Source organism: Mizuhopecten yessoensis, unplaced genomic scaffold, assembly GCF_002113885.1.
Source record: "Mizuhopecten yessoensis strain PY_sf001 unplaced genomic scaffold, ASM211388v2 scaffold6383, whole genome shotgun sequence".
Classification (NCBI taxonomy): domain Eukaryota; kingdom Metazoa; phylum Mollusca; class Bivalvia; order Pectinida; family Pectinidae; genus Mizuhopecten; species Mizuhopecten yessoensis.
Genome location: NW_018406522.1, coordinates 883,949 through 911,756, shown reverse-complemented (window position 1 = coordinate 911,756; position 27,808 = coordinate 883,949). Strand labels below are relative to the sequence as shown.

At 35.5% G+C, this 27,808-nt stretch overlaps 1 protein-coding gene across 3 annotated transcripts; it reads left to right on the top strand.

The window, feature by feature from the left end:
• Positions 1-963: 963 nt before the first annotated feature.
• LOC110452096 (innexin unc-9-like) lies at positions 964-27,808 on the top strand. 3 transcript variants are annotated; one of them, XM_021500418.1, is made up of 3 exons: positions 964-1,154; positions 17,494-17,543; positions 25,043-27,808. In XM_021500418.1, exons 2-3 carry the CDS (start codon positions 17,527-17,529, stop codon positions 26,337-26,339), a joined length of 1,314 nt encoding a protein of 437 aa, XP_021356093.1. In that variant the 5' UTR covers positions 964-1,154; positions 17,494-17,526; the 3' UTR covers positions 26,340-27,808. The 3 variants fall into 3 exon arrangements, with proteins under 3 accessions (XP_021356093.1, XP_021356094.1, XP_021356092.1); XM_021500419.1 differs by lacking the exon at positions 964-1,154 and adding an exon at positions 1,172-1,246; XM_021500417.1 differs by lacking the exon at positions 964-1,154 and adding an exon at positions 1,172-1,250.

Sequence of the window (27,808 nt, the reverse complement as noted above, 5' to 3'; positions counted from 1 at the left end):
TTATAAAAAAATATGTAATACCCTTCTATTTCAAATATATTAGAGCTATTGCTGTCGGATTTTAAAACGAAAGCGAGTAGGCTTGATACGTGTATCCAAGTGCTTTTGTGCCATGGCCAATACTCTCTGCTCCCCTAGGATATGTCAAAGTAAAGTCGTAGGTTTGTGGCTTGCTTTGTTATTGGTTTTAGGTAAAATGACTAACAATTCACTTAGCTCTCGACATCAAAGCCGGTCAATTTTACGGTTATATTTTGCTGTACTTCAAAGTTTTCTAATCTTCCAGTAATACCCACAGTGTGGCGCACACTTAGTTCTCGATTTGGATATGGCATATTCGAGAGTTTCAGAGAGCGAAAGTAAGCGTAACCCCTGGAGTATCGAGGATGGAGCGATGGTAAAACACAATGGTAATAACGGTTTTAACAATGAATTAGTCTGAACATAGATGCTTCTAAACATATCTGTCATTGCTATAACTAAAATACCATCATACATTAATATGTTTAGCTGCATGATGTAGTAATCAGCTGAAAGAGAACCTTCACAATAATTGCGTAACAAATCATCTTTATGACACGCGTGAAGTATTTGCGCTATATTCAAAATGAAAGTGAAACAAATTCGTAATAGCTGCTATACGTCCATTAAATAGTATGACATAATGAATTAATAAAAAAATCTTATCTCAACAACAAAAAGTATAAATCATAGTCATGGTTACGTTGGATATATTTAAAGAGAGTTTTTATTAGTTTAATCTGTCTATAAAGTGTTTTTGACAACATTTATAAATGTTAGGCAACATAGGTGTATTGAGTTTACCACAGAGCGATTTGGGACGCGTCCAATATTTTAGCGGCCTATATATCTCAGCCTCCTTTGCACCTGGTCTTGTTATCGCTTTTGGAAAGCACCATGATCTAAAAATAGAGTCCGAACCTTTACTTACCGCCTGCATATGTCACCGGTATGCATTGAGGCAGATACGCATTTGATCTAAACCAGGGGGTGAGTATACACTCTTACCACTAACGTGGAAGGATTCCCAGATATCATTACACGACGTGCACCGAAGATTGCAGTACTTCCGGCAGACTTCTGTAGTTGACCTTTGGTGACCACGCCTATGCGACACGAGACAATTTGATCATGTAAGTATGCTGCGTCGGCCATGTTTGTTTACATTTGGCAGCTTCAGTGTTTACTCCATTGTATACTGGGAAAGAGTGCATGTATCACAGTGGTGGGTAAGTCATTATTAATCGGGAATAACTTAAAACATTAATCATTATTGTTCTCATTATAGGAATTTGTAAACTTTATTATTTCTGTATTAGTAACTTTCGTTTTCACTTGTGTGTAAGTATTGGATGACAAGGTATCCTATCACAGATTAAAGGTATTGTTTTAAAACGAATGCAACTTTCGTTCAATTGGAAATTATCTATTACTTGTGTAATAATATAGATAGATTTATCCTAATTAGCGTAGCACACCAAGCTTCGTGCATAAACATGCAGTGCTATTGGAAGTTACCATGTCATCCATGGAAAGACGAGATTTGCATGTAACATTCTACAATATATCATGTTTATTTATAACGTTAACGTATTAAGGAGTTATACACTTCGTATATCGGAACTCGTACTTGCCATTTACAGGGAGAAGAAACTAGCATATTGATAAAGCTGATGCAATAATATGTAACGGAAAGTGTTTTAACAATGTACATCATATTGATATACCAAATATATTTTATTTCTAGAACTGTCATTTCTATGACACGATTTATGACCTGGTGCTATGTACAGCTAGGTTTACATGATCATGTTTTATACTATGTGCTTAAGATGATTTCGGAATTTTCGGTTTAAGATTTTTTTCAAATAAACACGCCATTTCCTGATGCTTCATTGTGATGTTAAAATGATAGTATTGCGTTTCAAATTCAAATGTTAACACCATAATGGATAGTTCAAAGTTTATCATTGCGAAGCGATAATATTTAAACATGGTTGTCAATGGTTTTGAAATATTCATCACCGATTCAAATTTCTTTACCTCAATATGTCATTAATATTATTAATGTTGACAAAAGATAAGTTTGAATCCAAGGATTCACTTAAAAAAAAGAAGTTTTAATAATTACATAAATATCACCGATTAATTTTTTCAACCTTTATATGATATTGTACCCACACTTGACGTAACGAAGCCAGACATCTATCTTGTTGTACATAGTGCATGTATATATCTGAAAATATCATTCAAATCATTCAAAACATATATTCTTCCAATGATGATATTGGTCACTTTGGTCCAAGTTGTTACTCGTGTTTTACCCAAAAGACGTACATATCGGTAAAAGAGGAAGAAGAATAAGGTGTCGATCGAACTTCAGACATAACATGATATTTGATAGTTCTCTTTTTTTCGCTGAAAGTCGTAGATATGTTTGATTATTAAGTTCGTGACAAAAACGTTTTTTACAAAAAACAAACGCTATTTAATTGAGATATTTAAGTTCTAACTTCCCTAAGATTATAGTGTGTCATCGCACATTTAAGTGAGTCAAATATTTATTGGTCTGGTATTTGATATGATATTAATCCTCAATCAATATATAACAATAATACAAACATAAATCTGGACTTTTGAAATACATTCTTGGCCTATTGATTACCTAATCAAAACCTTGGAACAAATGAAGGATGGGTAACTAGCCAATTATCCCAGAATCAGAATTTTATTTGCATGTATATGAATACCGATCAAGAACTAATGGTACGGGGCATACGCCTACTGTCAAAAAGAGTGATTTAGATAGCTCATCAGATTGTTAATTGTGGGGGGAAAGGGACATCTTTATGAAAGCGAAGGAGAAATTAACTCTGGCTGATTAAGTTTGTCATTTTAAACTAAAAAAATAAAACATTGAACGGACAAAAAACAACATTTAATGACCGAGATGATTTAGAATATTATATAAGTGACACGCGATTATAAAAAAAAAATATCAATGACTTATTTGTACGTGAGCGCAATATTCTGATCACAGTGTGGGACAAATAATGAGTCTTGTGAAAAAATTATAAAAACAGCAGTACATTGATTTGTTCAAAACAGATTACTAACGGTGAAAAAGTTTCCTCAAAAATGTTATTTATAAAAGTTAACGTAAATATTGAAAAGTGATCTTTCTCCTGACTATAAGACTCACACTCAACCGGTGTTCGAACTTCATGTCATTTTTATAGATATCGTATTTGTTTCATATATAACATTCATCACTATGGACTTTTGTAAAGGTGCATGTAGGAACCTGAGGGAAAGTGATATTGACAGAAACGATTGAAGTGAAGATATACAGTGAATAATGACCTGATGTTTCAAAAAATAGTAACAACAAGTCGATATCATAAAATAGAGGTTGTAGGGAAATTATGTCATCTAACTTATACTCTATATTTATCCTTTCCCTGGACTTCCTTCTCGTGGCTTATCTTATTCTAATGATGATTCTTTATTGTTTCATTGTTGAGGAGAGGGATCGTTTAAGTCAATATGACTCGTGTGTATGTTTGCTTAAAAACAAAAATGAGTAAATATAATGTATAACTTACTGACCTCTTATAAGCTTTCCCTACCAAACCGTTACAACTGGTTTCCAAAATAAAAACAGCCAAAAACAATCTTTAACAAACCATTGATTGAATGAGTTTTTGCTGAAATAGGTTTTGCGATGACACATTAAATCATCAGTAATAGTACTCATCATTTATAGTTTCAGACACAACGGTGAAAATCGCTGTGTAGATAAAATAGGCCATATCGCGAGATACACTTATAGATATATGATGATGTAAGGATGACGTAGTTTACATAATGATGAAAAAAACATTCCACGAATTTGTTCTCCCAGGGGGTGTTCATTGATACCGGCTACCTCACTTATCACCGTACAGGCACGGCAGTACCGCGGCCAGAGTATGTCATAAAGCGGTGAGTCAGAGGCTCCGAGAACTCGTGCACCTACCACGTGACAGCACACATACACATGTAAGGTAATCGAGCAACCGCTGGTTCCGTGCATGGGAATCCGGAAACAAAAAGGAAGTCAAATACAGATTATTTGACATTTAAACAATATTTCGTTATCAGAATCGAATATTATCAAAACGAAAGTTACAAACCGGAAGTATAAACAATATTGAACTTCCGGAACAGTAATGATTAGATATCTACAACAGCTACAAAAAATATTATTCATAACAAAACGAAGTCCATGCGAACTTGTTCTCGCTCGATTTAAAATATCTTTAACGACATTGCAGTGATCTATTAAAGTTATTCTTGGTTCGTCAATCTGTTTTGCCTATTACAAAGAATTAAACTAACGCCTGGATTTTAGTATATACTATATCAGATAGTAGCTTTATCTTCATCTGACTCGTTCTCTATTTCTGATTAAAGTTCGTTCATTTTCTCACTCTTGTGATACGTTGTATTATTGATAGATATCCCACCGTTACGAAGAAACATATCAGCAAAAAAAAATCCCTTTATAGCTGTTTCGTTTATCGAACAAAAAAATTGAATAGTAAACATTTAAATTTAATGTAAACTTACTAACTGCAAGTTTTATTGAAATTACTTATAATAAGTATCGCTGAAAAAGCAATTAGAGACGATCATTTCATGATACAGCATGTACATATCGTATAAATACGAGATAATTTTCACAATAGTTTACTACATTTATCTACACGAGTACTCGCCCACATGCTGTTAAAATGATAAGAATCGTGCGCAGATTTGTTTACACTACGCTGTTGACTGTAAAATATTCTATAACGATTCTTACAACATGGACCCCCCCTAAATCTGCCAGTGTAAGGTTAAACAACAAATAGCCATATTCTTAAGGAAGTTATGCAATGTTTACCTTGTCAATATTGATTTTTTCATTAAGAATACTCAGCTTCTATCGTAGATTATCACCTCGCACTTGACGTGTTCGTTTCCTAGCATTAAGTGCATGTGACAACTTGTTATTGATTAATTGTTAAAAATTATTCGTAAAGATGAAAAAAATAAAAAAAATATGATAAATATGAAAACCTCCCTGGACTGTTAAATTTTATCAAGGAAGGTTAAGTACAATCAAGTTCTACTTCATCATATTTATTCAGCATGTACTTTCATTTTTGCTATACAATACACGCATTCCAATTGTTTAAGTAAGTACAAGTACAAAATAAATCAAATTAAAATTCTGTAACTGTTTCAATATGAACACGATCTGTCTAACTCTGCTGGAAGATATCAAACAAATTGACATTTGTCAAGTAGCCAGGTGGAGTAATCTTACAAACGTATATAAACCTGTCACAGAACATTGGACAATTATTTCAAGGTGTCAAATTTTCTTTTATATAAAACCTTATTCCTATCAAGCTTTTGATATTGTGACTATAGTGGATGGAATGGTGTAAAATCTACTTATCCGTACCCTATCAGTATACAATGTACACATCTGCAGCTCTTGCAAAATGAATGATGGCCTGCTGGTTAACACTCAATGAACGTATTGGGCGACTGATGAATTATCACCAACGTAATCAATATTGATCTTTAGTGCCCTCTCCTTTCGAGACATTATAATGCCCTGCACTCGTTATATAACTTGTGATCTTGAAGTTGTTTTTTTCTCTCTCTAATTCCTGTCGTGTTTCGTTTTCATTGTCTCCCTTAGCACAAATCCAGGGTTAGTTTCAAACGCTCCACTCAACCGACTTGACCAAACGACTTAAAATATGAAATAAAACTGTAAACAATTTCAAATGCGCGTGGTCCTATTTCGCATCTTAAGCAATCGTCTTTATCGCGATAAGAGATCTTTCTATTATATTGCTTGAATTTCCATTATTTTTTTGAACAAAATACAGGTGTTTGCAAATTTATTTTTTTTATTTATAGACTCGGTGAAGGAAGATGAGACAGTGTATCGAGAGAGAAATATCTGTAATATTATTACTTACACGATAGGAGTCGAGGAACTTATCGAAATGTTTTTGAGTTAAGGGAATTGTTCATAACCATGTGTCACTTTAACTTTGCAACAGCAAATTGAATTAGATATAAAACGCATTTTACATATTTTTTATTATTTTAAAATAAAATATCTTTTCATTTTGTAAATTTAAAAAGTGTTTTTTTCTATTGCTTTACCATTTTTACTTTTTTTTCAATTACTTCACCATTTCGACTATTTTTTTCAACTACTTCACCATTTCGACTATTTTTTTCAAATACTTTACCATTTTGACTATTTCTACACTATAGATATTTTGGGATACCACAGACAGTAACGTTGATGAGTATCTATTGACTATATGGTGCAGTAGATATGTCTACTTCGTTTTACTTCACATGTCGACTTATTGTTTGTAGGCGTGTTCCTTCTTCGTATTTGTATTGATGAGTTTATTGTATCATGAATTGCTGTTTAATGTTATTGTGGAAATTAACTGGTATTATTTCATTAGAAAGAGACTCTGGTCTGTCCTCTTTGACTATGGATTGTATACACGGGAATGTCTACCTACCAAACTTGTATTATACAACAAGAAAGAGACTCTGTCTTCTTAGACTGTCGATTTCACACACCTACTTCGGGATTTTCTATACTGAATTACAAATGGCAAAATAATGCCGTATTTACTATATTCCTCGGTTGTGTGTCGACCCGTTTACGATATAGCTCAGTCTGTCGGTTATAAATCTGGAACATTTCATGTGGCAGATCTATTCAGTTTAAAATTAATTCAAAGCAAATGATAGAAAAATGTTGACGGAGTGCATCAATGGAAATGTATAAGAAGCATCGGCTTTAAAATCGAATTGTAAATTGTGTTTGTGTACTATAATTTGAAAGACGCATGGTCCTATTTCCCAACGTAACCAATCGGCTGTGTCTAGATAATAGCTCTTTAAATTTTAACAGCTTGCTAACTCTTTACTGCTTGAATTTCAATTTATTTAGATTGACTTAATTAATTTTTCTATGTTTCGTTAACATCTCAACCATGATGGATAAGTGTCGTCCCTTCAATGATTTTATTCGAGATGTTTCGGTTTTGACGGTCGGACATGCTTTACGAGGGACATTGTTGCAAATGAGAGTCGATTGGCTGTGATGTTACCTAGATTGTGTGTCGTCTGCTTCTGGTCGTGGCTGCTGCGAGGACGTTAAGCCGATAAAAAAGGCGGGAAAATTATATTTTGTGATACAGATACCAGTTCAATGTGTCTGAGACACAATCTTGGTTACGCTATACCTGGATTTTGTTACTTTGATATATTTATTAGTTTTCCCTCTGCTTACGATACTACCCGAAGCTCGCGATTACAGATCAAAAGATCAAACTAATACTCTAAACTGGCTCTGGTGATTGAAATGTAATTATGTAGAAGACATTTTTGGTTATTTGTGATACAGAAACACCACCTTACTTTCGTAGATTTGATACCAGCTACCTGGGTTCTATTATTACAAAATCTAAGGTAGATGTACAACTATCCCCCTTTCATTCAGATTACCTGTAAATCGTGATATCAGACTACATGTACATTGATAATCTTAACTGCATTTGATGATCAAGCTGTGGGTGAAATATACTTTTCTGTGGAAGATACATACACTATGGTTAAGATAAATCCATTCGTCAGTGACTACATCGACTGTGTTATTTACACACGGGTAGAAGCTGTTCTACTAACTGAATGGTGTGTTGGATTATTAGGTGATTTTTCTCCTGTGTTCAAAACTACTTCCGGGATTTCGTTGAGGTTCAAATTGGGCGTTTATTGTTGCCTGAGAGATTACCTGGATTTTGTGATAACGAGACAAATAGTCTGGTTTTCCCACTAGAGATTGTGTTGTACAGGTACGGTGAGTATTATAGACCATAAATCTACCTGATTTTTTAAGAATGCTCAGTATGCGGTGCTGTTTGGTTTCGACGGGAACGAGACAGGAGAAATTAAATAAATTAGGCATTTGGTTTATTTGTGAAAACATTAGTTATAATTTCATACATTTTTCGATGATTGAACTAAACTCGAGTAAACGGTTTGCGGTTTTGGTGAAACCATCCAGTGCATTGTCAATGTGACCGTATTATCTTTTCGGGTTGGGAAGATAATTTATATAAAATTTACATATTTTACAACAATTATGAAACAACTTTTTACAACTTATATTGATCAACCTTGTTGGCCCGGATGTTAGCGCTGGGGTCTTATTGTGGGAGGAATCCTCGAGTATCTGGAGAAAAACCCGGGCAGGTGACCCCATACCTTTGCACGTTTGATCGGGGATGATTAATTATATCACCGAAGTTTGTCTAACATGTATAGGACATACCATCATATATGAAACAATATGAGACAAACACAGCATTGGGAAAGTTTCCATTACCTTCAGTTGTTATGCTTTAGCTCAATATTATTGTAGTATTGTACATGGTTGCCTGTACGTAGCTTTGTAACATTATTAACCATATGGACTTTTAATAAGTAATCTCTTATCATTGCACGAAATCCTTGCATGTTGTTCTCTATTTCGGTTTGGTCTTCTGTTGGTTAATAGCTTAATGATGTATCAATATTTACTAGGGCGTCATGATATGCCTGGAGTTATCGGGATATATTGCAATACAGAAGGAATATATATTGCAATATATCCCGATAAATTGCCATAGGAACAAAAGGTGGTCAATTAAAAAAAAAATTGTTATTAGAATGTTATCAAACTGAATCACATATCATATGGATCACACAGATTTACGCTTAACACTTAGCAAATACATCAAGAAATCTTTTGAATATCTGTATTGCGATACAATACGATATACCTGTGTATTGCTATATACCAGTTTTCCTATATATTGTGACAACCCTATTGTTTACTATATCTATTTCCATAGAAACCCGACATTCGTTGTTTTCCTTGCAAACTAAATATACTCCTCTCGTTGGGGATAGGTTTTAACAAATTTAAACTGATATTTTTTATATGAATCACTTCCAAACAACGCTATTACAGCTGTTTTGGTATATTTTGTTACGCTAAAGGACTGTTTCAAATGTAATTATTTATTTCCAATAGCCTGATGCCAGATATTAGATTTAAAGTCCCACATTACATAACTTGTCCTCATGATAAGTGCGTTCAGTTATTTATCATTCTTTTATTGATTTATACACGTGCTACAGGCCATTACAGCATTGACAGACACAGCTCAATGGTATACCTTTTCACAAGTTGGAACAGTTTCGAAATAAAATTTCAATTGTCAATATCTTAAATACATTTCATTCAAACATTTATAATGTCCTCGAGTCGTGTAATATGCACATTTGAGTACATGTATAAAATCATTAATACATGTAAATGTAATTATACAATAAGCGGAACGTTTAATAATTCAGACAAGTCTGATTTTTTGTAACTCCAGACACTATTTTATGAAACGTAGCTGACATATAGAGTATGTTAGCACAGTATATTGTACATTCCCAACACATGTCTGTACCTGCAAAGTCAAGGTCACACAAGGGTCAAAGGTGAAATTATAATGAACCTAGTGCGGGCTGTAGCTTTCAATTGCTGAACCCTATATAGACTATGATATGAACATAGAGGCATGTATTCCTGTGTTCAGAATACACTAAGTTAAACTACATGATAAACTTTTATAGACATGTATATTCAAAGGTCAGTGCATTGCAACGTTTGTTCGAATCAAACATTGTGTTTTGCTGCTGTGTTTTGGGGGGTTATTTAGCGTTGCTATCGAAAATTGTGCATTTATATTAGGAATCATAAAGGTTTTGTGCGTTGATTTCGGTTAAACTACTTTGTAATGGCAGAGGAATACACAATCTTCGTCAGACTGCATCTCGGAAAGAGAAAAAAATATATTTTGTTGTCCTTCGTCATCCAAGGTACGGAGACGAATTGGCGCCGAACAAACACGCTGTGACCAAGCCTGTCGATATGTGCCAAATCATCTATGTACAGCTAGATTTACATTATCATGTTTTATACTATGTACTTAAGATGATTTCGGAATTTTCGGTTTAAGACTTTGTTAAATAAACACGCCGTTTCCTGATGATTTATTGTGATGTTATGTTGATATTACGACGTTTCAAATTCAAATGTTCACACCATGATGGGTGGTTCAAGGTTTATCATCGCGAACCGATGATATTTAAAGATGGTTGTCAATGGTTTTCAAATATTCATCACCGATTCAAATTTCTTTACCTCAATATGTCATTAATATTATTAATATTGACAAAAGATAAGTTTGAATCTAAGGATTCAAACAAACACGCTGTGACCAAGCCTGTCGATATGTGCCAAATCATAAAAAACGGACAGAACATGTTTTGTTGGATGGTTATCATGGAGATAATTTGTATATAACTTGTACACACGTTCTCCTCGTGTTACATTTCACCGCATTTGAGTGAGATTTTGTCAATCGAAACGTCCTAAATACATTCCGTAAATCAACTCTTCATAATGGTTTTATAAATTATATAGTTGACGTGTGATGTCGGTGTGCATTATACAACTCAGGTGGAAATCATGTGTGTGTTGTTCCTTAAAATTCAGGGCCCAGTTCTTCAAAAAGGTGGTTAGCTTAATCACTGCTTAACGACATTTTTCAACCTTTAATAATTTCGTCAATACGCAAGGTGAAATCTCACAATTTTGCATGTAAATTCACTCTGCTAACTTTTTGATATCTGAAAAGTTGTAACTGTTTCAATGGTTGCATTTTAAAGATATCCCAAAGTTAAAATTTGCACTAATCACTTATTAAGCTAATTACCTTTTGAACAACTGGATCCTGCTTATTAGTGTGTCTCATGGTTTTTGGTTATTACTTAAAAGGTCTCATTGTCACTGCCCCGGTCACCTTTTCAAGGACGTGGCATTACTTGCATCGGACTTAGACTTACGTCAAGTTTGAACGGTTTAAAGTTCGAATTATAGTTTTGCTGACACTTAATCATTATCTTGTTTTTTTTAATTTATCTATTGTTTAATTTTGCGATATCAATACAATCGCCTCACTAGTATGCTACTTTAAATTACTTGTTCTCGTTAGTTTATTAATGTATTTATTAATTCAATAATTTCAATGGTGTTCATTTAATCTTACCTTTGTCTATATGTTGTCCTAGTTTTATAATTAGGAGTTCTGTTATGGTTTTGTTCGTACTATTTTTCATTTTTTTCGGCAATATCAACATTGCGTGTTATTAGTATACAAATTGAAATAGCCTGTTTCCGTTCGTTATTGGAAATGGTTACAACATGTGTGGTGTGCATATAGACTGTTTAAATGTCGCGACCAACATTTATTTACAAACACAGACGGTTTTCTGATTTATATAACCAAGACACAATGCAAGAATCCTCGCGACGACGAAAACCCAGACAAGATTGTTGCCAATTCGACACCACTTACTAGATAAGGAGTAACATTCAAATCATCTGCCAACGCTATCAACGAGTTGATTGGCCTTCGGTATTGTCATTTGCGACCCTCGAAGCATCTTTTTTGTTGTTGATTGCGCGTGGCACAGATATTACGACTCATCAAAATCAAATGCAGGACAGACATATTTTATTACGGATACATTAGCAAGCACTTACCAGACGCGTGGTGTCAACAAAAACTTCGGAATTGCCATATGATACACGACACCGACTAATGTGGTACAGGTGTCTGTGGGTTTTGATACTGGTATAATACTTGCTGTGAATATATTCAGTATGATATGTAGACCAGTGTCCTAACGGATGCATATTGAATGATACTTCGAAATCTAAGGGTTTCCATGTCGCATCATCTTCTGTGGACAGAAAATATCTAGATATATCGATCACGCGGCCTATGATACCGAAGATAATCCAGCAACCACTTATCCTGTTGTCGGCGACATTTATTTAGGGGACACATTTATGGGGGGGGGGTAACAGTATTGTTCCACCGCCCACCTTTTCTTCCCTTTAAAAAAGGCCATTAGAGCAAACTTTGATCTCGCAGTATGCCACGCCAATATCGTTTAACAGGAATGTTTTAAGATAACATATATTGATGAGTAATACCGTCGGTCCTACCTTAGTATATATTATTTTTATGACACCAAAACGTGTTTGACCTAACCTATCCAACTTGTAAATGAAACCATCTCTCACGAAACCATGACACGGCGTTACTTTACACGTGAGCCAGCTTCTGGTGTAAACCGCTTCAGTACAAGTGTGAAGTGTCACGCGGCGCTAACCCGGTAATGTGTAAGGGATTGACAGCGCGCGAATGAAAACACGTGTATTGTTTGATGTGTTATTGTCGTAAACACGAACAAAATAATGTAAAAAAAACAGTTGTGTTTCTGGCCAAGTGTTGATATCGTGACACTTTCTGGGTATGACACGAACGTGACGTGAGATTTATGTACGTGCACGTATACCTATATATGATGAACTTGGGAAAAGAATCAGGGTTGTGTAACAATATAAATAAATACCCTGGGCCGTTTTTTTCTGCGGTTATTTTTATCCGTTGACACGCAAACGCAACGAAAACGCAGCGCAAACGCAACGCACTTTTGGTAAAGAAAAACGGTGCAGGGTCTCTACCCTTCATAAATATAAAAATGATGCGTTTCAGTCTTTAAATCATACAAGCTATTTAGTAAAACCGTCATTCTAAGTTATGTTTAAGTATATTTTGATGCAACGACATCTTCATACAATGAACATTTGTTTTAAATAAATAGTTATCTTGTAAATCAATTCGAAGCTTGTTTGCACTTTTGTAATGATACAAGCAATGTGATGGTAACAATACATGAGCATAACGATAGAAATACAAAAAACAATGTATGTTACATGTAAGCATACAAAGACGCCTAGCACTTAACTTCACACACCTCAGTGTTAGGGACTGCCACGCATGACTCAACAAGGATTAATTAACACACGACGCTGACCTGGGAATGTGCGAGGGATTACCCGTACGCGAACGCTAACACGTGCATTATATAGTGTGCAGTTGTCTTTAACACGAACAAAACAATGTAGAAAGTGTGGTATCATGTTAAGTGATGACATCGTGTCACACCCGGGCCGTGACAGACACCTGACTTGGGCTCGATGCACGTGTACATTACCGGAGGGCGGGGCGATACCTCGCGTGCATACATGTAGCTACAGCTGGTTCAGATAACAACCAGCAACGACTTGTCTGGGTCCAAATGACTTTTTGACGACATACATTTCGCTTTTTTCTCTAATGTGTCACTACAGTTCATTAGTTTAATTATTACTGCACACTTGAGAGGGTGCTTAGGTCAGCGAGTGTGAAGAAGGGAACAGAAAAACAGGCATTATTGATATATAGGATTGTTGATGTGTAATTACATCTAGCTTGAAACAAATACATGTTATAAGGTATTGAAACATGACTATACGCTGTACTTCCCCAATAACATTAACCCGTGTTAAGATATAGTTTCCCTTGCAATAAATTATTTCATATGCATATATTTATTTATATATATCTTGTTTTGAAATCTCAGTACAGATTATGGACCATTAGCGACATATACAACACTTTTATAAGGGACTTAACTCATACCTGCGATAACAGGAATTTGAACAAGACAAGATATATATATCTGTGTAGATATATACATATATATACATCTGGGATGTTTAATGTTGGTTGTTTTCTAATAAAAATCCGTGACAGGACGAATATAAAGCTGCAGTTTTTGCGATTATTTATATGTGTAAATTGGACAAGCAACAGGTGACTTGTCAAAGTCGAACCGCTCGACTCATCAAAGGAGTGACGCATTGTTGTTCTATCTAATGTTATCGTAAGAACATGTAAGATAACTACATTCATTTTGAAACGGTTAAAAAGGCTTTACTTTTAAATTACAGTTTCGTTCCAATTCTTTCCGTGCTTTATTCCGTTCCGCATTTTACAAATGTCCGTGTAAGCGCACTTTGGTCAACGTGTTACACTGTACACACTTTTCAGACTGAGGCTGTATAACTGAGTAGGTTGTAAAACTGGTCATCTACGGAATCACCAGTCTAAAACTGTCAACACGTGCGCGCATGCAACAGGCACGTGAAGACGCAAATAAACGTCTACGTCGCATTTCTAGTTTTCCGAGTCACAACTAACTTGGACTTTGCGTTGTCATAGCAACTGGAGTTTTTTCTGATCGACAAACATAAACAAATCACAATAAAAATACTTCAAGCATCCCTATGTCACGGGCACGTGCATAGGATATACTATTTAGATTGAAGAATGCTTGTGCCGAACACTTCGTTGAATATTATCACGTTTAATGAGTGTCGTTGCTATGACAGTTTTGTATATAATCATAATTCAGATCATATCTGTAGTTCGCCATTTTCCTATCGACGGTGCATGCATCATGTAGCTAACAAATAACACGACGCGGATCACACAGAATTGATTGGGTTAATGACTAAATTACTAAAACGTTTTTCTCCATAGCTGGCCCGGGTGGTTTGTTTACACAGGAAACTAAAAACTAATGCTAGAATGCATTTGTCAGTCTACTCAGTTTATGTTGGTATGCATCGTCAAGATTGACGACATCAGTAACCAAAGAGGAGAAGAAGAAAATGTGTTTCATGATTCTCGATAGCGCAGAACTATACTCGGTTATGCGGTGCATCTGGAGAATATGTTTGAAATCAAAGTATTGAGCAATATTCAGTTGGCATTCAAAGTCAATAACACAGGGACCTGAACATTTGTAACAGCTATATTTGTACCTAAACTAAGGTGTTAAGAGAGTAACTTTACATGTTTTAGGGGTTTAGATCGACTTTCGGGATAAATGACACCCCAATGATCATATATAGGTGATCATGCGGTTGTCATTTTTACCAAAAGTCGATCTAAACCCCTAAAACATGTAAACTTACTCTGAACAACTTAGTTTAGGTCCAAATATAGCTGTAACAAATGTTCAGGTCCCTGTGATCAACAAGAATATCATTTGATGTAGGTGACAAATTCGACTTGAAGCGCTGTCATACTCTTATTTGAATAAAAATGCTGAAGTTTGATTAAGTTATTTTTTTTTATGAACGGCACTGTGTAGCACGATGGTAAATACTTCGAAAGATACATTTCAATCCATATACAACAAAAAAGGAAGCCCGTCATTGTATTGCAATGACAACGGAGCACTGAAAGTTTTCACGCATGCGCTTGGGCTTCGTGAACTTTGTCATTGTTAAATACGGAGAAAATAAGTAAAAAGATAAAGTATGTCGGGTGCGTGATACAAAAACACGTCACCAAAGGCACGCTCGTATTACGATTACGTGGGGACAGGGATAGCATTTCTATTTTTCTGTTAGGATTTTTCTCCTAGATGTGTAACTAGTTAATTGTTTGAAAATTTCTAGGACGTTTTATTACGTTTTTAAGAGAAATGTACTCTACAATTATCTAATTTCTATCATTACGCTGCAATAAAACCGTATTCGGGTCATCAATCTGACGTCAGCAGTAGATTAACGAGAACCTGTGTGTCGTCTAGAGTGTTAATAAATCTATTTAACATGCTAAGGTGATGACCTTTTTATGATTTATGTACCGATAACACATGATAGACGGATCTAGACCCGGACTTTTTAAAGTCGAAACGCTGTCAGCATCACGAAAGTTTCCTATTTTCATTATAAATAGACGGTTGAAGAAAGGAATGAGATTTTTCCAGTACGATATATTCCAGGAATATCTAGGATGTTTTTTTTCTGGTTATACTGTACTTAGCGAAAATAAACTGTGTACAATTTGCATAAATCCACGAAGTTTGTCATTTAATTGAACAAAACAGACAACACGTTTTAGTTCATATTCGATGAATATTAATTAATTTATGAAAAAGATGATAATAATAATTTTGCAAAAACACAACATTGTGCAGTATTTTCATCGCCGAGAAAATTCAACCAATCAGAAGTTAAAATCACAAATACCGCGACAAATATCGCGACATAAGACGTTATTTGTATCCATTTGGTGAGTGGAAATATTTTTTAAATATGTTAAATAAAAAGACAGAATCGATAGGGATTGTGTGTTAAAATTAAAAAGAAAAGATTTTCATAACATCTTGGTGAACATGTATTATTAAATCATTTAAACCAGTTATATGGGTTAATATATGTAATAATCCCATCGCTGAGGAACTAGCGCTGCCAGATGTTAGAATTGCTACTCGAGCGGTTTAGATTTATTTATTCCTCTCGTTGTATTAACAAAATTAGTGTCTTTTGAAAATTATGTCATCAAATTTGTCATTCAATTTCAAGTTGATAATAATAAATGTTAAAAAACGCATCCTCGCTAAGAACAAAAAATAAGGGAAGATAATTATAGTAATATCGTTATTTTCGCTATACCAAAATTGAAAATATTTTCAATGTTGTCAATGCATTGTGTGAAATGTGCAATGATATCGCCCTAATCAGTCGCGGATCCAGGGACCTTTCTGGAGGGTTTTCAAATTTCCATTGGGGGTTTCCAAGTGGGGGGAAATTGAGCAAAATGGTGAAAATACATGATTTTGAAAGAAATTCTCAGAGTCGGGGGGGGATGGGGTCTGAAGCCCCAAAAAAACTCTGGATCCGCTACTGCTCATCCCTATCTATTGTTATCTGAAAATAGAAACAAAAACTAGAAAATGAATTTCCACGATTAAGGAAACATGAAATGTCAACTAAATGTAGTTAAATTCCTTCAATTAAGCGTCCGTACATTTATACGAAGGCAAGGAAAAGGGGCCACTTAGTTTCCGTTGAACTAAATACACGCGAAGGAGTTCGGAAGGTTTAGTTTATATTCTTATATAGGGATACAGTGGTCTGGATGATCGAGTGTCCATTGTAATAAGTATACGAATCCGGTTTATCAAGTTTGTGTTGTACTAAGTATACAAGTCCGGTTTATCAAGTTTGTGTTGTACTAAGTATATGAGCCCAGTTGATCAAATTTGTGTTGTACTAAATAAGATCTGAAGAAACGAAGACGAATGAAACTTATGTTCAGCTTGGATAGCAGAGACCGGATAGCCTAGTTTCCAGCCTACATCATCGTCCGGATGACCGAGTTTCTTGATAATACTTGTGCATATGTCCGGATGACAAAATTTTGTTTCATAGCTAACATGTTGTTAAACGGTGCCATTATGTCTGGCGGAACATCATGTATCTATACAAAATACCACGTGACACTTAAGATAACAGCATCGTCGTCAGCTATTCCACGCATACACGCACGTTTAATGACGGTGAACATATTCCTACTAAATAAAAATTTTTGTTTCTTTCAGATGGATCACCTGTAGCAGACCAACAACTCAGTAATGCCTCTAGTCACCCTGTAAGTATGAGCGGTATATGTAGGTCAAATTCCTCTACACATTAAACCATTACACGTGTGTTTGTTGTGTAAATATGTTTACACGGGCGTTTCATACACAGGTATTTAAGGATCCCTGCACCACTGCCAAAACTGTAACTTAGTATAGGAAACTATTTTTTTCCTGCAGGACTATTCCGTCTTTTCGCATTGCAGAGTTATCTGCTTTGTGAGAAGGTATTGATTGTTACGTCATTTGTTTGTGAGAGTAACGTCATAATTTTCCCACACAAACTAATGGCGTTACAATCAATACGTGATCACAAGGAAGGATTAGCTTTGATAATCATTTCTGAAAAGAAAACTTTATCTTGCGGAACTGATGATAAAGATGAATAGAAATTAAATATCAACAGCAGTGTTCTGAGTGTAAAATTAATGTAAAAAAATCAGTGGGGCTTGACCGGGATTCGATCCCTAGACACTTCCACTTTATCGGAACGGGAGTTAAGGGGAGATAACTGTATTTAGAGGGGAAAAAACAGAGCAGTATACTTAAGTCTGTTTTCTAGACCAGAAGTGTACACGTGTATTTCGTGTGTAGTGTGTCTACGCGTACATTTTATATATACAGGATGCTGGAATCTTGTCAAACTATCATTAAATTATACATCCATTTACATATGCAAAATCAGTCGACGTGCTGCACGAGCGTTATGGGGGGGGGGGGGGGGGGGGGGTATCATAACTGGTACAGATACACATCGGAAACATGTCTTTGTAGCATGGATAAGCTATATAATATCCGGGCACTTTTGGAATCTATTGGGGGGAGGGGAGTCACACCACTTCGCTTAAAGGAATGTAAAATCTGCCTTTAAAACAACCTCTCTTTTAATATTTTATGTCTAAACAACATCCCAAATATTGTTTCTATATACAAATCTGTCTATGAAGACCATTTTTCCTTTGTAAGCCGCATGTTTATCTTTCATATCTTCAACACCTGGAAAATATCCCAATGATTGTTTTAAATATAATAATCTATCTCATTAAGACCGTCTGTCAATGAAAAAAATACCTGTCTATCAATGTCACCCGTCTATTAAGATATCTTATCTATCAAAAACACCTGTTTATAAAAAAAATCATTTGTAAATAACGACCACTTGTCTATAAGATAGCTTTTCTGTGAAAACCATCTGTAAAAAAATAAACCTGATTATAAAGATTACCTGTATATTAAAACGCACTGTCTATAAAAACACCATTTCATAAAGAACATATGTTACAAAAAACTTCTTTTAAAATTTCACTTCCTATATTGATCACGTGTCAATAAAGACCACCTGTCTATGAATATTCACTGCCTGTTAAGACCACCTGTCTATGAAGACAATTCGTCTATAAAGAACACTTGTTTATGAAGATTTACTGTCTGATAACACTACCTGTCTGTAAAGACTACCTGCCTAAAAGGAGCACCTGTCTATATAGACTTCCTCTTAAGGGTACATGCTGTCTCATTTTTCATTCTCCCTCTTAAGGGTACATGCTATCTCATTTTTCATTCTCCTTCTTAAGGGTACATGATATCTCATTTTTCATTCTCCCTCTTAAGGGAACATGCTATCTCATTTTTCGTTCAATGGTAGATGCTATCTCATTTTTCATTCTACCTCTTAAGGGTACATGCTATCTCATTTTTCATTCTCCCTTTTAAGGGTACATGCTATCTAATTGTTCAGTTTCTCTCTTAAGGGAACATGCTATCTCCATTTTACATTCTCCCTCTTAAGGGTACATGCTATCTCATTTTTCATTCTCCCTTTTTAGGGTACATGCTATCTCATTTTTCATTCTCCCTTTTAAGGGTACATGCTATCTCATTTTTCATTCTCCCTTTTAAGGGTACATGCTATCTCATTTTTCATTCTCCCTCTTAAGGGTACATGCTATCTCATTTTTCATTCTCCCTTTTAAGGGTACATGCTATCTCATTTTTCATTCTCCCTCTTAAGGGTACATGCTATCTCATTTTTCATTCTCCCTTTTAAGGGTACATGCTATCTCATTTTTCATTCTCCCTCTTAAGGGTACATGCTATCTCATTTTTCATTCTCCCTTTTAAGGGTACATGCTATCTCATTTTCCATTCTCCCTCTTAAGGGTACATGCTATCTCATTTTTCATTCTCCCTTTTAAGGGTACATGCTATCTAATTGTTCAGTTTCTCTCTTAAGGGTACATGCTATCTCCATTTTACATTCTCCCTCTTAAGGGTACATGCTATCTCATTTTTCATTTTCCCTTTTTAGGGGACATGCTATCTCATGTTTCATTCTCCCTATTAAGGGTACATGCTATTTCATTTTTCATTCTCCCTCTTAAGGGGACATGCTATCTCATGTTTCATTCTCCCTATTAAGGGTACATGCTATCTATTTTTTCGTTCTCCCTCTTAATGGTAGATGCTATCTCATTTTTCGTTCAATGGTAGATGCTATCTCATTTTTCGTTCAATGGTAGATGCTATCTCATTTTTCGTTCTCCCTTTTAAGGGTACATGCTCTCTAATTGTTCAGTTTCTCTCTTAAGGGAACATGCTATCTAATTGTTCATTCTCCCTCTTAATGGTAGATGCTATCTCATTTTTCGTTCAATGGTAGATGCTATCTCATTTTTCGTTCAATGGTAGATGCTATCTCATTTTTCGTTCAATGGTAGATGCTATCTCATTTTTCGTTCAATGGTAGATGCTATCTCATTTTTCATTCGCCCTTTTAAGGGTACATGCTATATCGTTTTTCGTTCTCCCCCTTAAGAGTACATGATATCTCATTTTTCATTCTCCATTTTTAGGGTACATGCTATCTCGTTTTTCGTTCTCCCCCTTAAGGGTACATGCTATATCGTTTTTCGTTCTCCCCCTTAAGAGTACATGATATCTCATTTTACATTCTCCATTTTAAGGGTACATGCTCTCTAATTGTTCAGTTTCTCTCTTAAGGGAACATGCTATCTCATTTTCAATTCTCCCTCTTAAGGGTTCATGCTATCTCATTTTTCATTTTCCCTTTTTAGGGGACATGCTATCTCATTTTCCATTCTCCCTCCTAAGGGTACATGCTATCTAATTGCTCAGTTTCTCTCTTAAGGTAACATGCTATCTCCATTTTACATTCTCCCTTTTAAAGGTACATGCTATCTCATTTTCCATTCTCCCTCTTAAGGGTACATGCTATCTCATTTTACATTCTCCCTTTTAAGGGTACATGCTATCTCATTTTTCATTCTCCTTCTTAACGGTACATGCCATCTCATTTTGATAAATGCGTCTCCTTTCCAAAAGGAATCCACACTATAAAACCAGTACAGTAAGTTTTATGAACGGTAATTTCTCGTATAAAGGAGTATAAAATTTCATCTTACAGGCACGCAATACTACACGCATTGTTACTCCTTTTTGTGTAATTTGAAGCAGATTTTTAAAGGGAGATCACTCTTATACGGAAGAACATTAGGGCCATGTAGAAAAAAATCGAGTTTTTTGTTTGATTTAACTAAATGATAATGACTAGAAATTTCGACATAATGACTCGAAATTTCGAGATAATAACTAATGCTTATTCTTTCACAAATAGCAGGAAATGTTGTGTAAGGTCTACGTAACTTGGAACGATCTCTTAAATTTTATTTCTGCTACCTGAGTTTTTAGTTAAAGCAGGTTATACTGTGTTTTCATTTAAAATAAAGTGTTTTTTTAAAAGCAATAAATCTTCTCTATCTGATAGTGCAATACGTGTACATGTGTAGTGTTTCAGTGTAGTGGTGATTATTGTGTATATTTGAATTATTGGGGTAACAAACAATAGTCGCGCTTTGTCATTATTTCATGTATTATTGACTTAAAGAAGATATTGTATAAATCAGTGATTTGAAATAACTCCTTTCAGAGATTCAAAATGTCTTATATCAAGGACTTTTAACGTGTTTTCAATTAATGAAAGAGGTTATCATATATTAGCCAACAAAGAAGATATTTGAGCTACAGAATATAAAATTTACTGTATTTAGCATGACAAATCACATTAATGTACCTCTGTTCAATTACGTCAGTGTCAACATAGATACGCGTGTGAGTCCGACATTTAAACTAAATAATGATGACAAGTGTTTCTGTGTACTAAATAATGATGACAAGTGTTTCTGTGTACTAATTTGTTCCTAAACCAAGACCCAGTTTGTCTGGGGGGTTTCTCCGATTTTTTTTTGATTTATTGCACATCGTCTTGTGTATGCAATAATGACACAGCCGAACTAATTCTTTACACCTAGGATATAGACTAAGAAATATGTAAACCACACCATTATAACAAAACTGTATGCTATATTCAAAGCCATGACATTTTCAACGTAATTGTTTCTTTCTTATCGACTTGTTTTCACTCTTTCATACAGATAATTACATGTAATTGGCATCACTCAACACATATCTCTGACATCCAATCAACAAAACCTCTCCATCCCAAATATCTTCGCTTACTTATGGATTGAACGTCTGTCCGATTGCAGTTACAGCCAATATGAATGCAATCTGGGTGACAGATAAATAATCATGACGTCATTCAATGTATCTGTCACCCAGATTGCATTCATATTGGCTGTAACTGCAATCTGACAGACGTTCAATCGTTATCTTTACATTTCCTCGTACGACCTGTCGTTTATTAATAAGTCGGATGAGCTTAATTAAGACGGCCATTATCGGACCGAAAACTTTCCAAACAACGGTCGCCATTAAAAATGTAACCAGGCGACAACTGTTAAATGCAATTAAAAGCTCTAATTATATGTACAGAACATTCTAATACAAAAGTAAGAACTTACCTCCCCATTCTGGATGTCTTCATCGTCTGCAAAACCCGTCAAAATGCGACTTGTATGAACCAAACGACAACAACAAGATGGCGGCTATCGTATCGGTGGGAGAGGTTGCTTACACTGACGTCAGGGAAACCATGGTCATGTGACCAGATAATGGAGACTGCAGTTACTGTCCAGTAACTGCAGGGTGACTTTCCATACAGTTAATGAAAAATGGAAAGGGTTTATGTAAATTTAATATTATGAGCATCGGTATTGTTAATTACATACATTATATATTTTGACAAGATAATATTTTGTTTCGACCCCGCTAAAGGTATAAGGTTGTAAGCGGTAAACAAGTGTTAACTCCTTTCTGATGGTAATAAACTATTTCTGTCAAAATACATAGATACATTGTATCGAGCCATTTGCACTTTAATAGGCCAGTAGCTATAATACCAAATCTTACCAAAGTCTGTTTTCCTTACAGAAGTTAGCGAGTATAACAAGTCTACATTATTTTAACCGATGTCCTGTAGAGCCAAGAAGGTCGACCTTACCCTTAGTAAACTATGCGATGATTGCTTTCGTTTTCTTCTTTTTGTTTTTCTAATATTAGAATTAGCACCAACGTCTGTCTTCCATAACTACGGAATCTAGCAGCCCGACCTTCTCGTTGTCAATGGAGATTGTATACTACAGTGTCCGTCGTTCCGTCCTCGCATTGCATTTATCGTATTTTGTCTTAAAGAGTCATGCAGACTTATCTAACTACACGTAGTTATATATGCATAAACAGTGTGTTACTAGGGCCCACTCTCGATATCCGTATCTCTTTGCAGGGAAGATATGAATTCTTTCAAGTTTTTGAACTCTTGGATTTCGGAGATAATATGTCTAAGTCTACATTGTGTCCTTACGAAATTTGGTAGGCCGACCTTGCTTGTTATTAGCTTTTCTTCTGCAATCTAGTGTGGCTATCTTACTTTTGTAAGCAGGGTACTTAAACAATATTGCAGCACGTCCTTAAATGACCTTGGCTGTTAATAATAATAAATAATAATAATAATTCGAGGTTCTTATATACCGCTTTATCACAACCTAGTTCGTAGGTTGTCTCAAAGCGGTTCACAAAGTATTATCCGTGGTTATAGGGCATTTGCAACCAGCCAATATCCTTCTCAACTCCGTTGGGAGCATACAGTCGGAGCTGCCATTTCGGCGCTAACAGCTAGCATTCAACCATTCTAGCGCTGCCCAACCACGTACGTATTTACAGCTGAGTAGACTGGAACAAGCGGAGCACAGTGCCGTGCCGTGACTCGAACCCGCAACCCTTCGGTCACTAGCCCGGCGTCCTACCACTAGACTACCGTGCCTCCTTAATACATGTAGGACCATGCGAAACCAAACAACATAACCCTGTGTTTAACTTTCTACCAGCGTCTGTTGTGTTTACATCGTACATGTATATCGAGCCGAGATTACATATTGTAATCGGTTTAGTCTATTGTTTATTATATATGTACATCTTAATAGAATAGATCCATGTATTTGTATCGAAAGCGAAATCGTTGGATTTCAAAGATGTCAAAAAACCTGCGGGTTTGAAGAAAAGAGTAAATGACTTACATGTATCTATCCCACTGTTATCGTAAGATCGTTACATGTCTCCTCCCAACACCGACCCGCAAAATTGGGGGTTGGTTATTCCATTCTCTTTAGAGCACATTGAAAAACCAAGAACAGAGCTGCTGTATCCCACTGCATGTGTGTCATAAGAGGCGACTAATGTGGGATCCCTTACAAATCGGATGTTGCTTCACCGTATTCTCCTGAGCCTGTTAAGTTGTCGATAGGCCGTAAAACTACTATACAATCTCATAAGGAAAGAAATTATATTTTCCAGTCTAACTGTTGGTGAGCTGATATTTAGCTAGAACATGAAGTTCCAATCCACTGAATCAAAATGCTTTTTCTCATTTTATCATAATTGTTTTCTCTCTCCACAGAATCTACCAGATCATCCGGTCTAATGGTCGGTCCTCGGACGTTAAGTTTGTAATTATCATAACTCACCGTAACTCACCGTTGTCGACGTCATACCATACCTCGGACGTTAAGTTTGTAATTATCACGATTCCTTTCTCTCTCCACAGAATCTACCAGGTCATCCGGTCTAATGGTCGGTCCTCGGACGTAGAGTTTGTAATTATCATGATTCCTTTCTTTCTCCACAGAATCTACCAGGTCATCCGGTCTAATGGTCGGTCTGTGGGCGGTTAGTTTGTAATTATCATGATTCATTTCTCTCTCCACAGAATCTACCAGGTCATCCGGTCTAATGGTCGGTCAGCGGACGTTGACTTTGTTATTATCATGATATATTTTTCTCTACACAGAAGCTACCAGGTCATACGGTCTAATGGTCGGTCAGCGGACGTTAACTTTGTAACTATCATGATTCCTTTCTCTCTCCACAGAATTTACCAGGCCATCCGGTCTAATGGTCGGTCAGCAGACGTTAACTTTGTTATTATCATGATATATTTTTCTCTACACAGAATCTACCAGGTCATACGGTCTAATGGTCGGTCAGCGGACGTTTACTTTGTAATTACCATGACAATTGTTCCTTTCTCTCTCCACAGAATCTACCAGGCCATCCGGTCTAATGGTCGGTCCGCGGACGGTAACCGGTACGTGTACGACGACAACATCATTGACAGGTTGTGCCATTACCATACCAACATGATTCTTATGATGTTTACGGCAATGGTAGTTACCAAACATTATGTCGGCTCGCCTATCCAGTGTTTTTGCCCCGCACATTTCACCTCGACAGAGGTCAAATACACCAATAGGGTATGCTGGGTGTCTAACACTTACTACATACCTTTCTCACGTGAAATCCCATCCAACTATGAAACGCGCATGTCCACAGAAATCACTTACTATCAGTGGGTACCTGTCATGCTGCTGCTAATGGCGATGTTCCTGAAGCTGCCCCGACTAGTCTGGCGACTTGGTGTACAGATGTCAGGGATTGGTCTTAAAAACAGTCTCAAACTCACCCACTTGACTCAAGACCTAAGTCCGGAAGATCGGGAGAAGCGGCTTCGATCACTGTCTAAATATATCGGACGTTGGGCTAGTAGCAGTGCCAGCCCTTACAGATCCGGAATATGTGGTTCGCTCTGGGAACGGTTTGGAAATTACTTTTTTCTTGGCTGTGGCCGACATTACGGGAACTATTTAGTGAGCTTAGCAATAATAATCAGACTTTTATACTTCATCAACAATGTTGGGCTGTTATTTTTTTTAAATGAATTTCTCGGAAACAAATTTTATCTGTTTGGGTACGAAGTTATAGCGTCTGTTTTCAAAGGAGAGGAATGGGTCATGTCACCAAGGTTCCCGCTCGTAACCTTGTGTGACCTTGACCTTCGTCAGATGACAAATGTACAAAGATGGACCCTACAATGCGTTCTACCTGTTAACTTTTACAATGAACGATTTTTCGTGTTTTTATGGTTTTGGTTTACGATGCTAGCTGTGTTAAGTTTCATCAACCTCATCTCTTTGTTGTTCGCAACTGTTGTCCCGCAGAATAGAGAAAGCTTCATAAAGAAATACTTGTTATTGAATAGCTTAGATCTATGGGAAAACAAAAGCGCGTTTCCAAAATTAATTACAAAATTTGTGGGTGGTTTTCTAAAACCTGACGGAGTGTATTTATTGAAATTGATCAGCAGCAATTCCCAGTCTACTGGAGTGTCCGATATCATCAAGTACCTTTGGGAGGACTTCCGGGAACAGTCGACTATGACGTGTAATAGGAGGACAGACCCGAACCGGAAGTACGGCCGATTTAACGGGGAGACAGTGGTGCCACTTGTGAATGGAACTAGCACCATGCACCACCGAAATAAAGAATACTTTCTGTGATGTAAATGACAAAGTGGAAATGTGATCATGTCACCTATTCATGCATCTCTACATTGACATATTTTTTTCCTAATTTTGTCGTATCAAAATTGAACGTTTAGCCGAAATAATTTCTTAAGTCCATATTTGCTTCCTCAGGTGTTTTAAAATAACGACAAGTTTTAATTTATCCCCATTTATACAAACTGATACTGCTTACAATCTGTATGGGGAGGATATATGCTAAATGTTCTTTTTTCACGTAACCTAACACTTTTAGCATTGACCAATCAGAACTTTATTCTCTATTCACCGCATTCCAAACTGCAGAATTTTAGTAAAACGGTAGAAAAAGAAGTTCATTTTGAAAGTGGTACTTAACAACACAATTGAGAACTTTCTTGTAAGCTTAACATACCAGATAATACCAGAAAACTGTCAAATTGAGTAACTAGAAAATGTAGAATTCAGTAACTAGAAAATATAGAATTGAGTAACTAGAAAATGTTGAATTGAGTACCTAGAATATAATTATGTAGAATTGAGTAACTAGAAAATATGGAATTGAGTAACTAGAAAATGTAGAATTGAGTTATTAGTGAACGTTGAATTGAGTCACTAGAAAATGTTGAATTGAGTAACTAGAAAATATAGAATTGAGTAACTAGAAAATATGGAATTGAGTAACTAGAAAATGTAGAATTGAGTTATTATTGAACGTTGAATTGAGTCACTAGAAAATGTTGAATTGAGTAACTAGAAAATATAGAATTGAGTAACTAGAAAATGTACAATTGAGTAACTAGAAAATATAGAATTGAGTAACTAGAAAATGTAAAATTGAGTAACTAGAAAATATTGAATTGAGTACCTAGAATATAATTATGTAGAATTGAGTAACTAGAAAATATGGAATTGAGTAACTAGAAAATGTAGAATTGAGTTATTAGTGAACGTTGAATTGAGTCACTAGAAAATGTTGAATTGAGTAACTAGAAAATATAGAATTGAGTAACTAGAAAAATTGAGTAACTAGAAAATATAGAATTGAGTAACTAGAAAATGTACAATTGAGTAACTAGAAAATATAGAATTGAGTAACTAGAAAAGGTAAAATTGAGTAACTAGAAAATATAGAATTGAGTAACTAGAAAAATTGAGTAACTAGAAAATATAGAATTGAGTAACTAGAAAATGTAGAGATGAGTAACTAGAAAATGTAGAATTGAGTAACTAGAAAAGCTTGGATTGAGTAACTAGAAAATGTAGAGATGAGTAACTAGAAATGTAGAATTGAGTAACTAGAAAATATAGAATTGAGTAACTAGAAAATGTAGAGATGAGTAGCTAGAAAATGTAGAATTGAGTAACTAGAAAATTTGGAATTGAGTAACTAGAAAATGTTGAATTGAGTACCTAGAATATAATTATGTAGAATTGAGTAACTAGAAAATATAGAATTGAGTAACTAGAAAATGTAGAGATGAGTA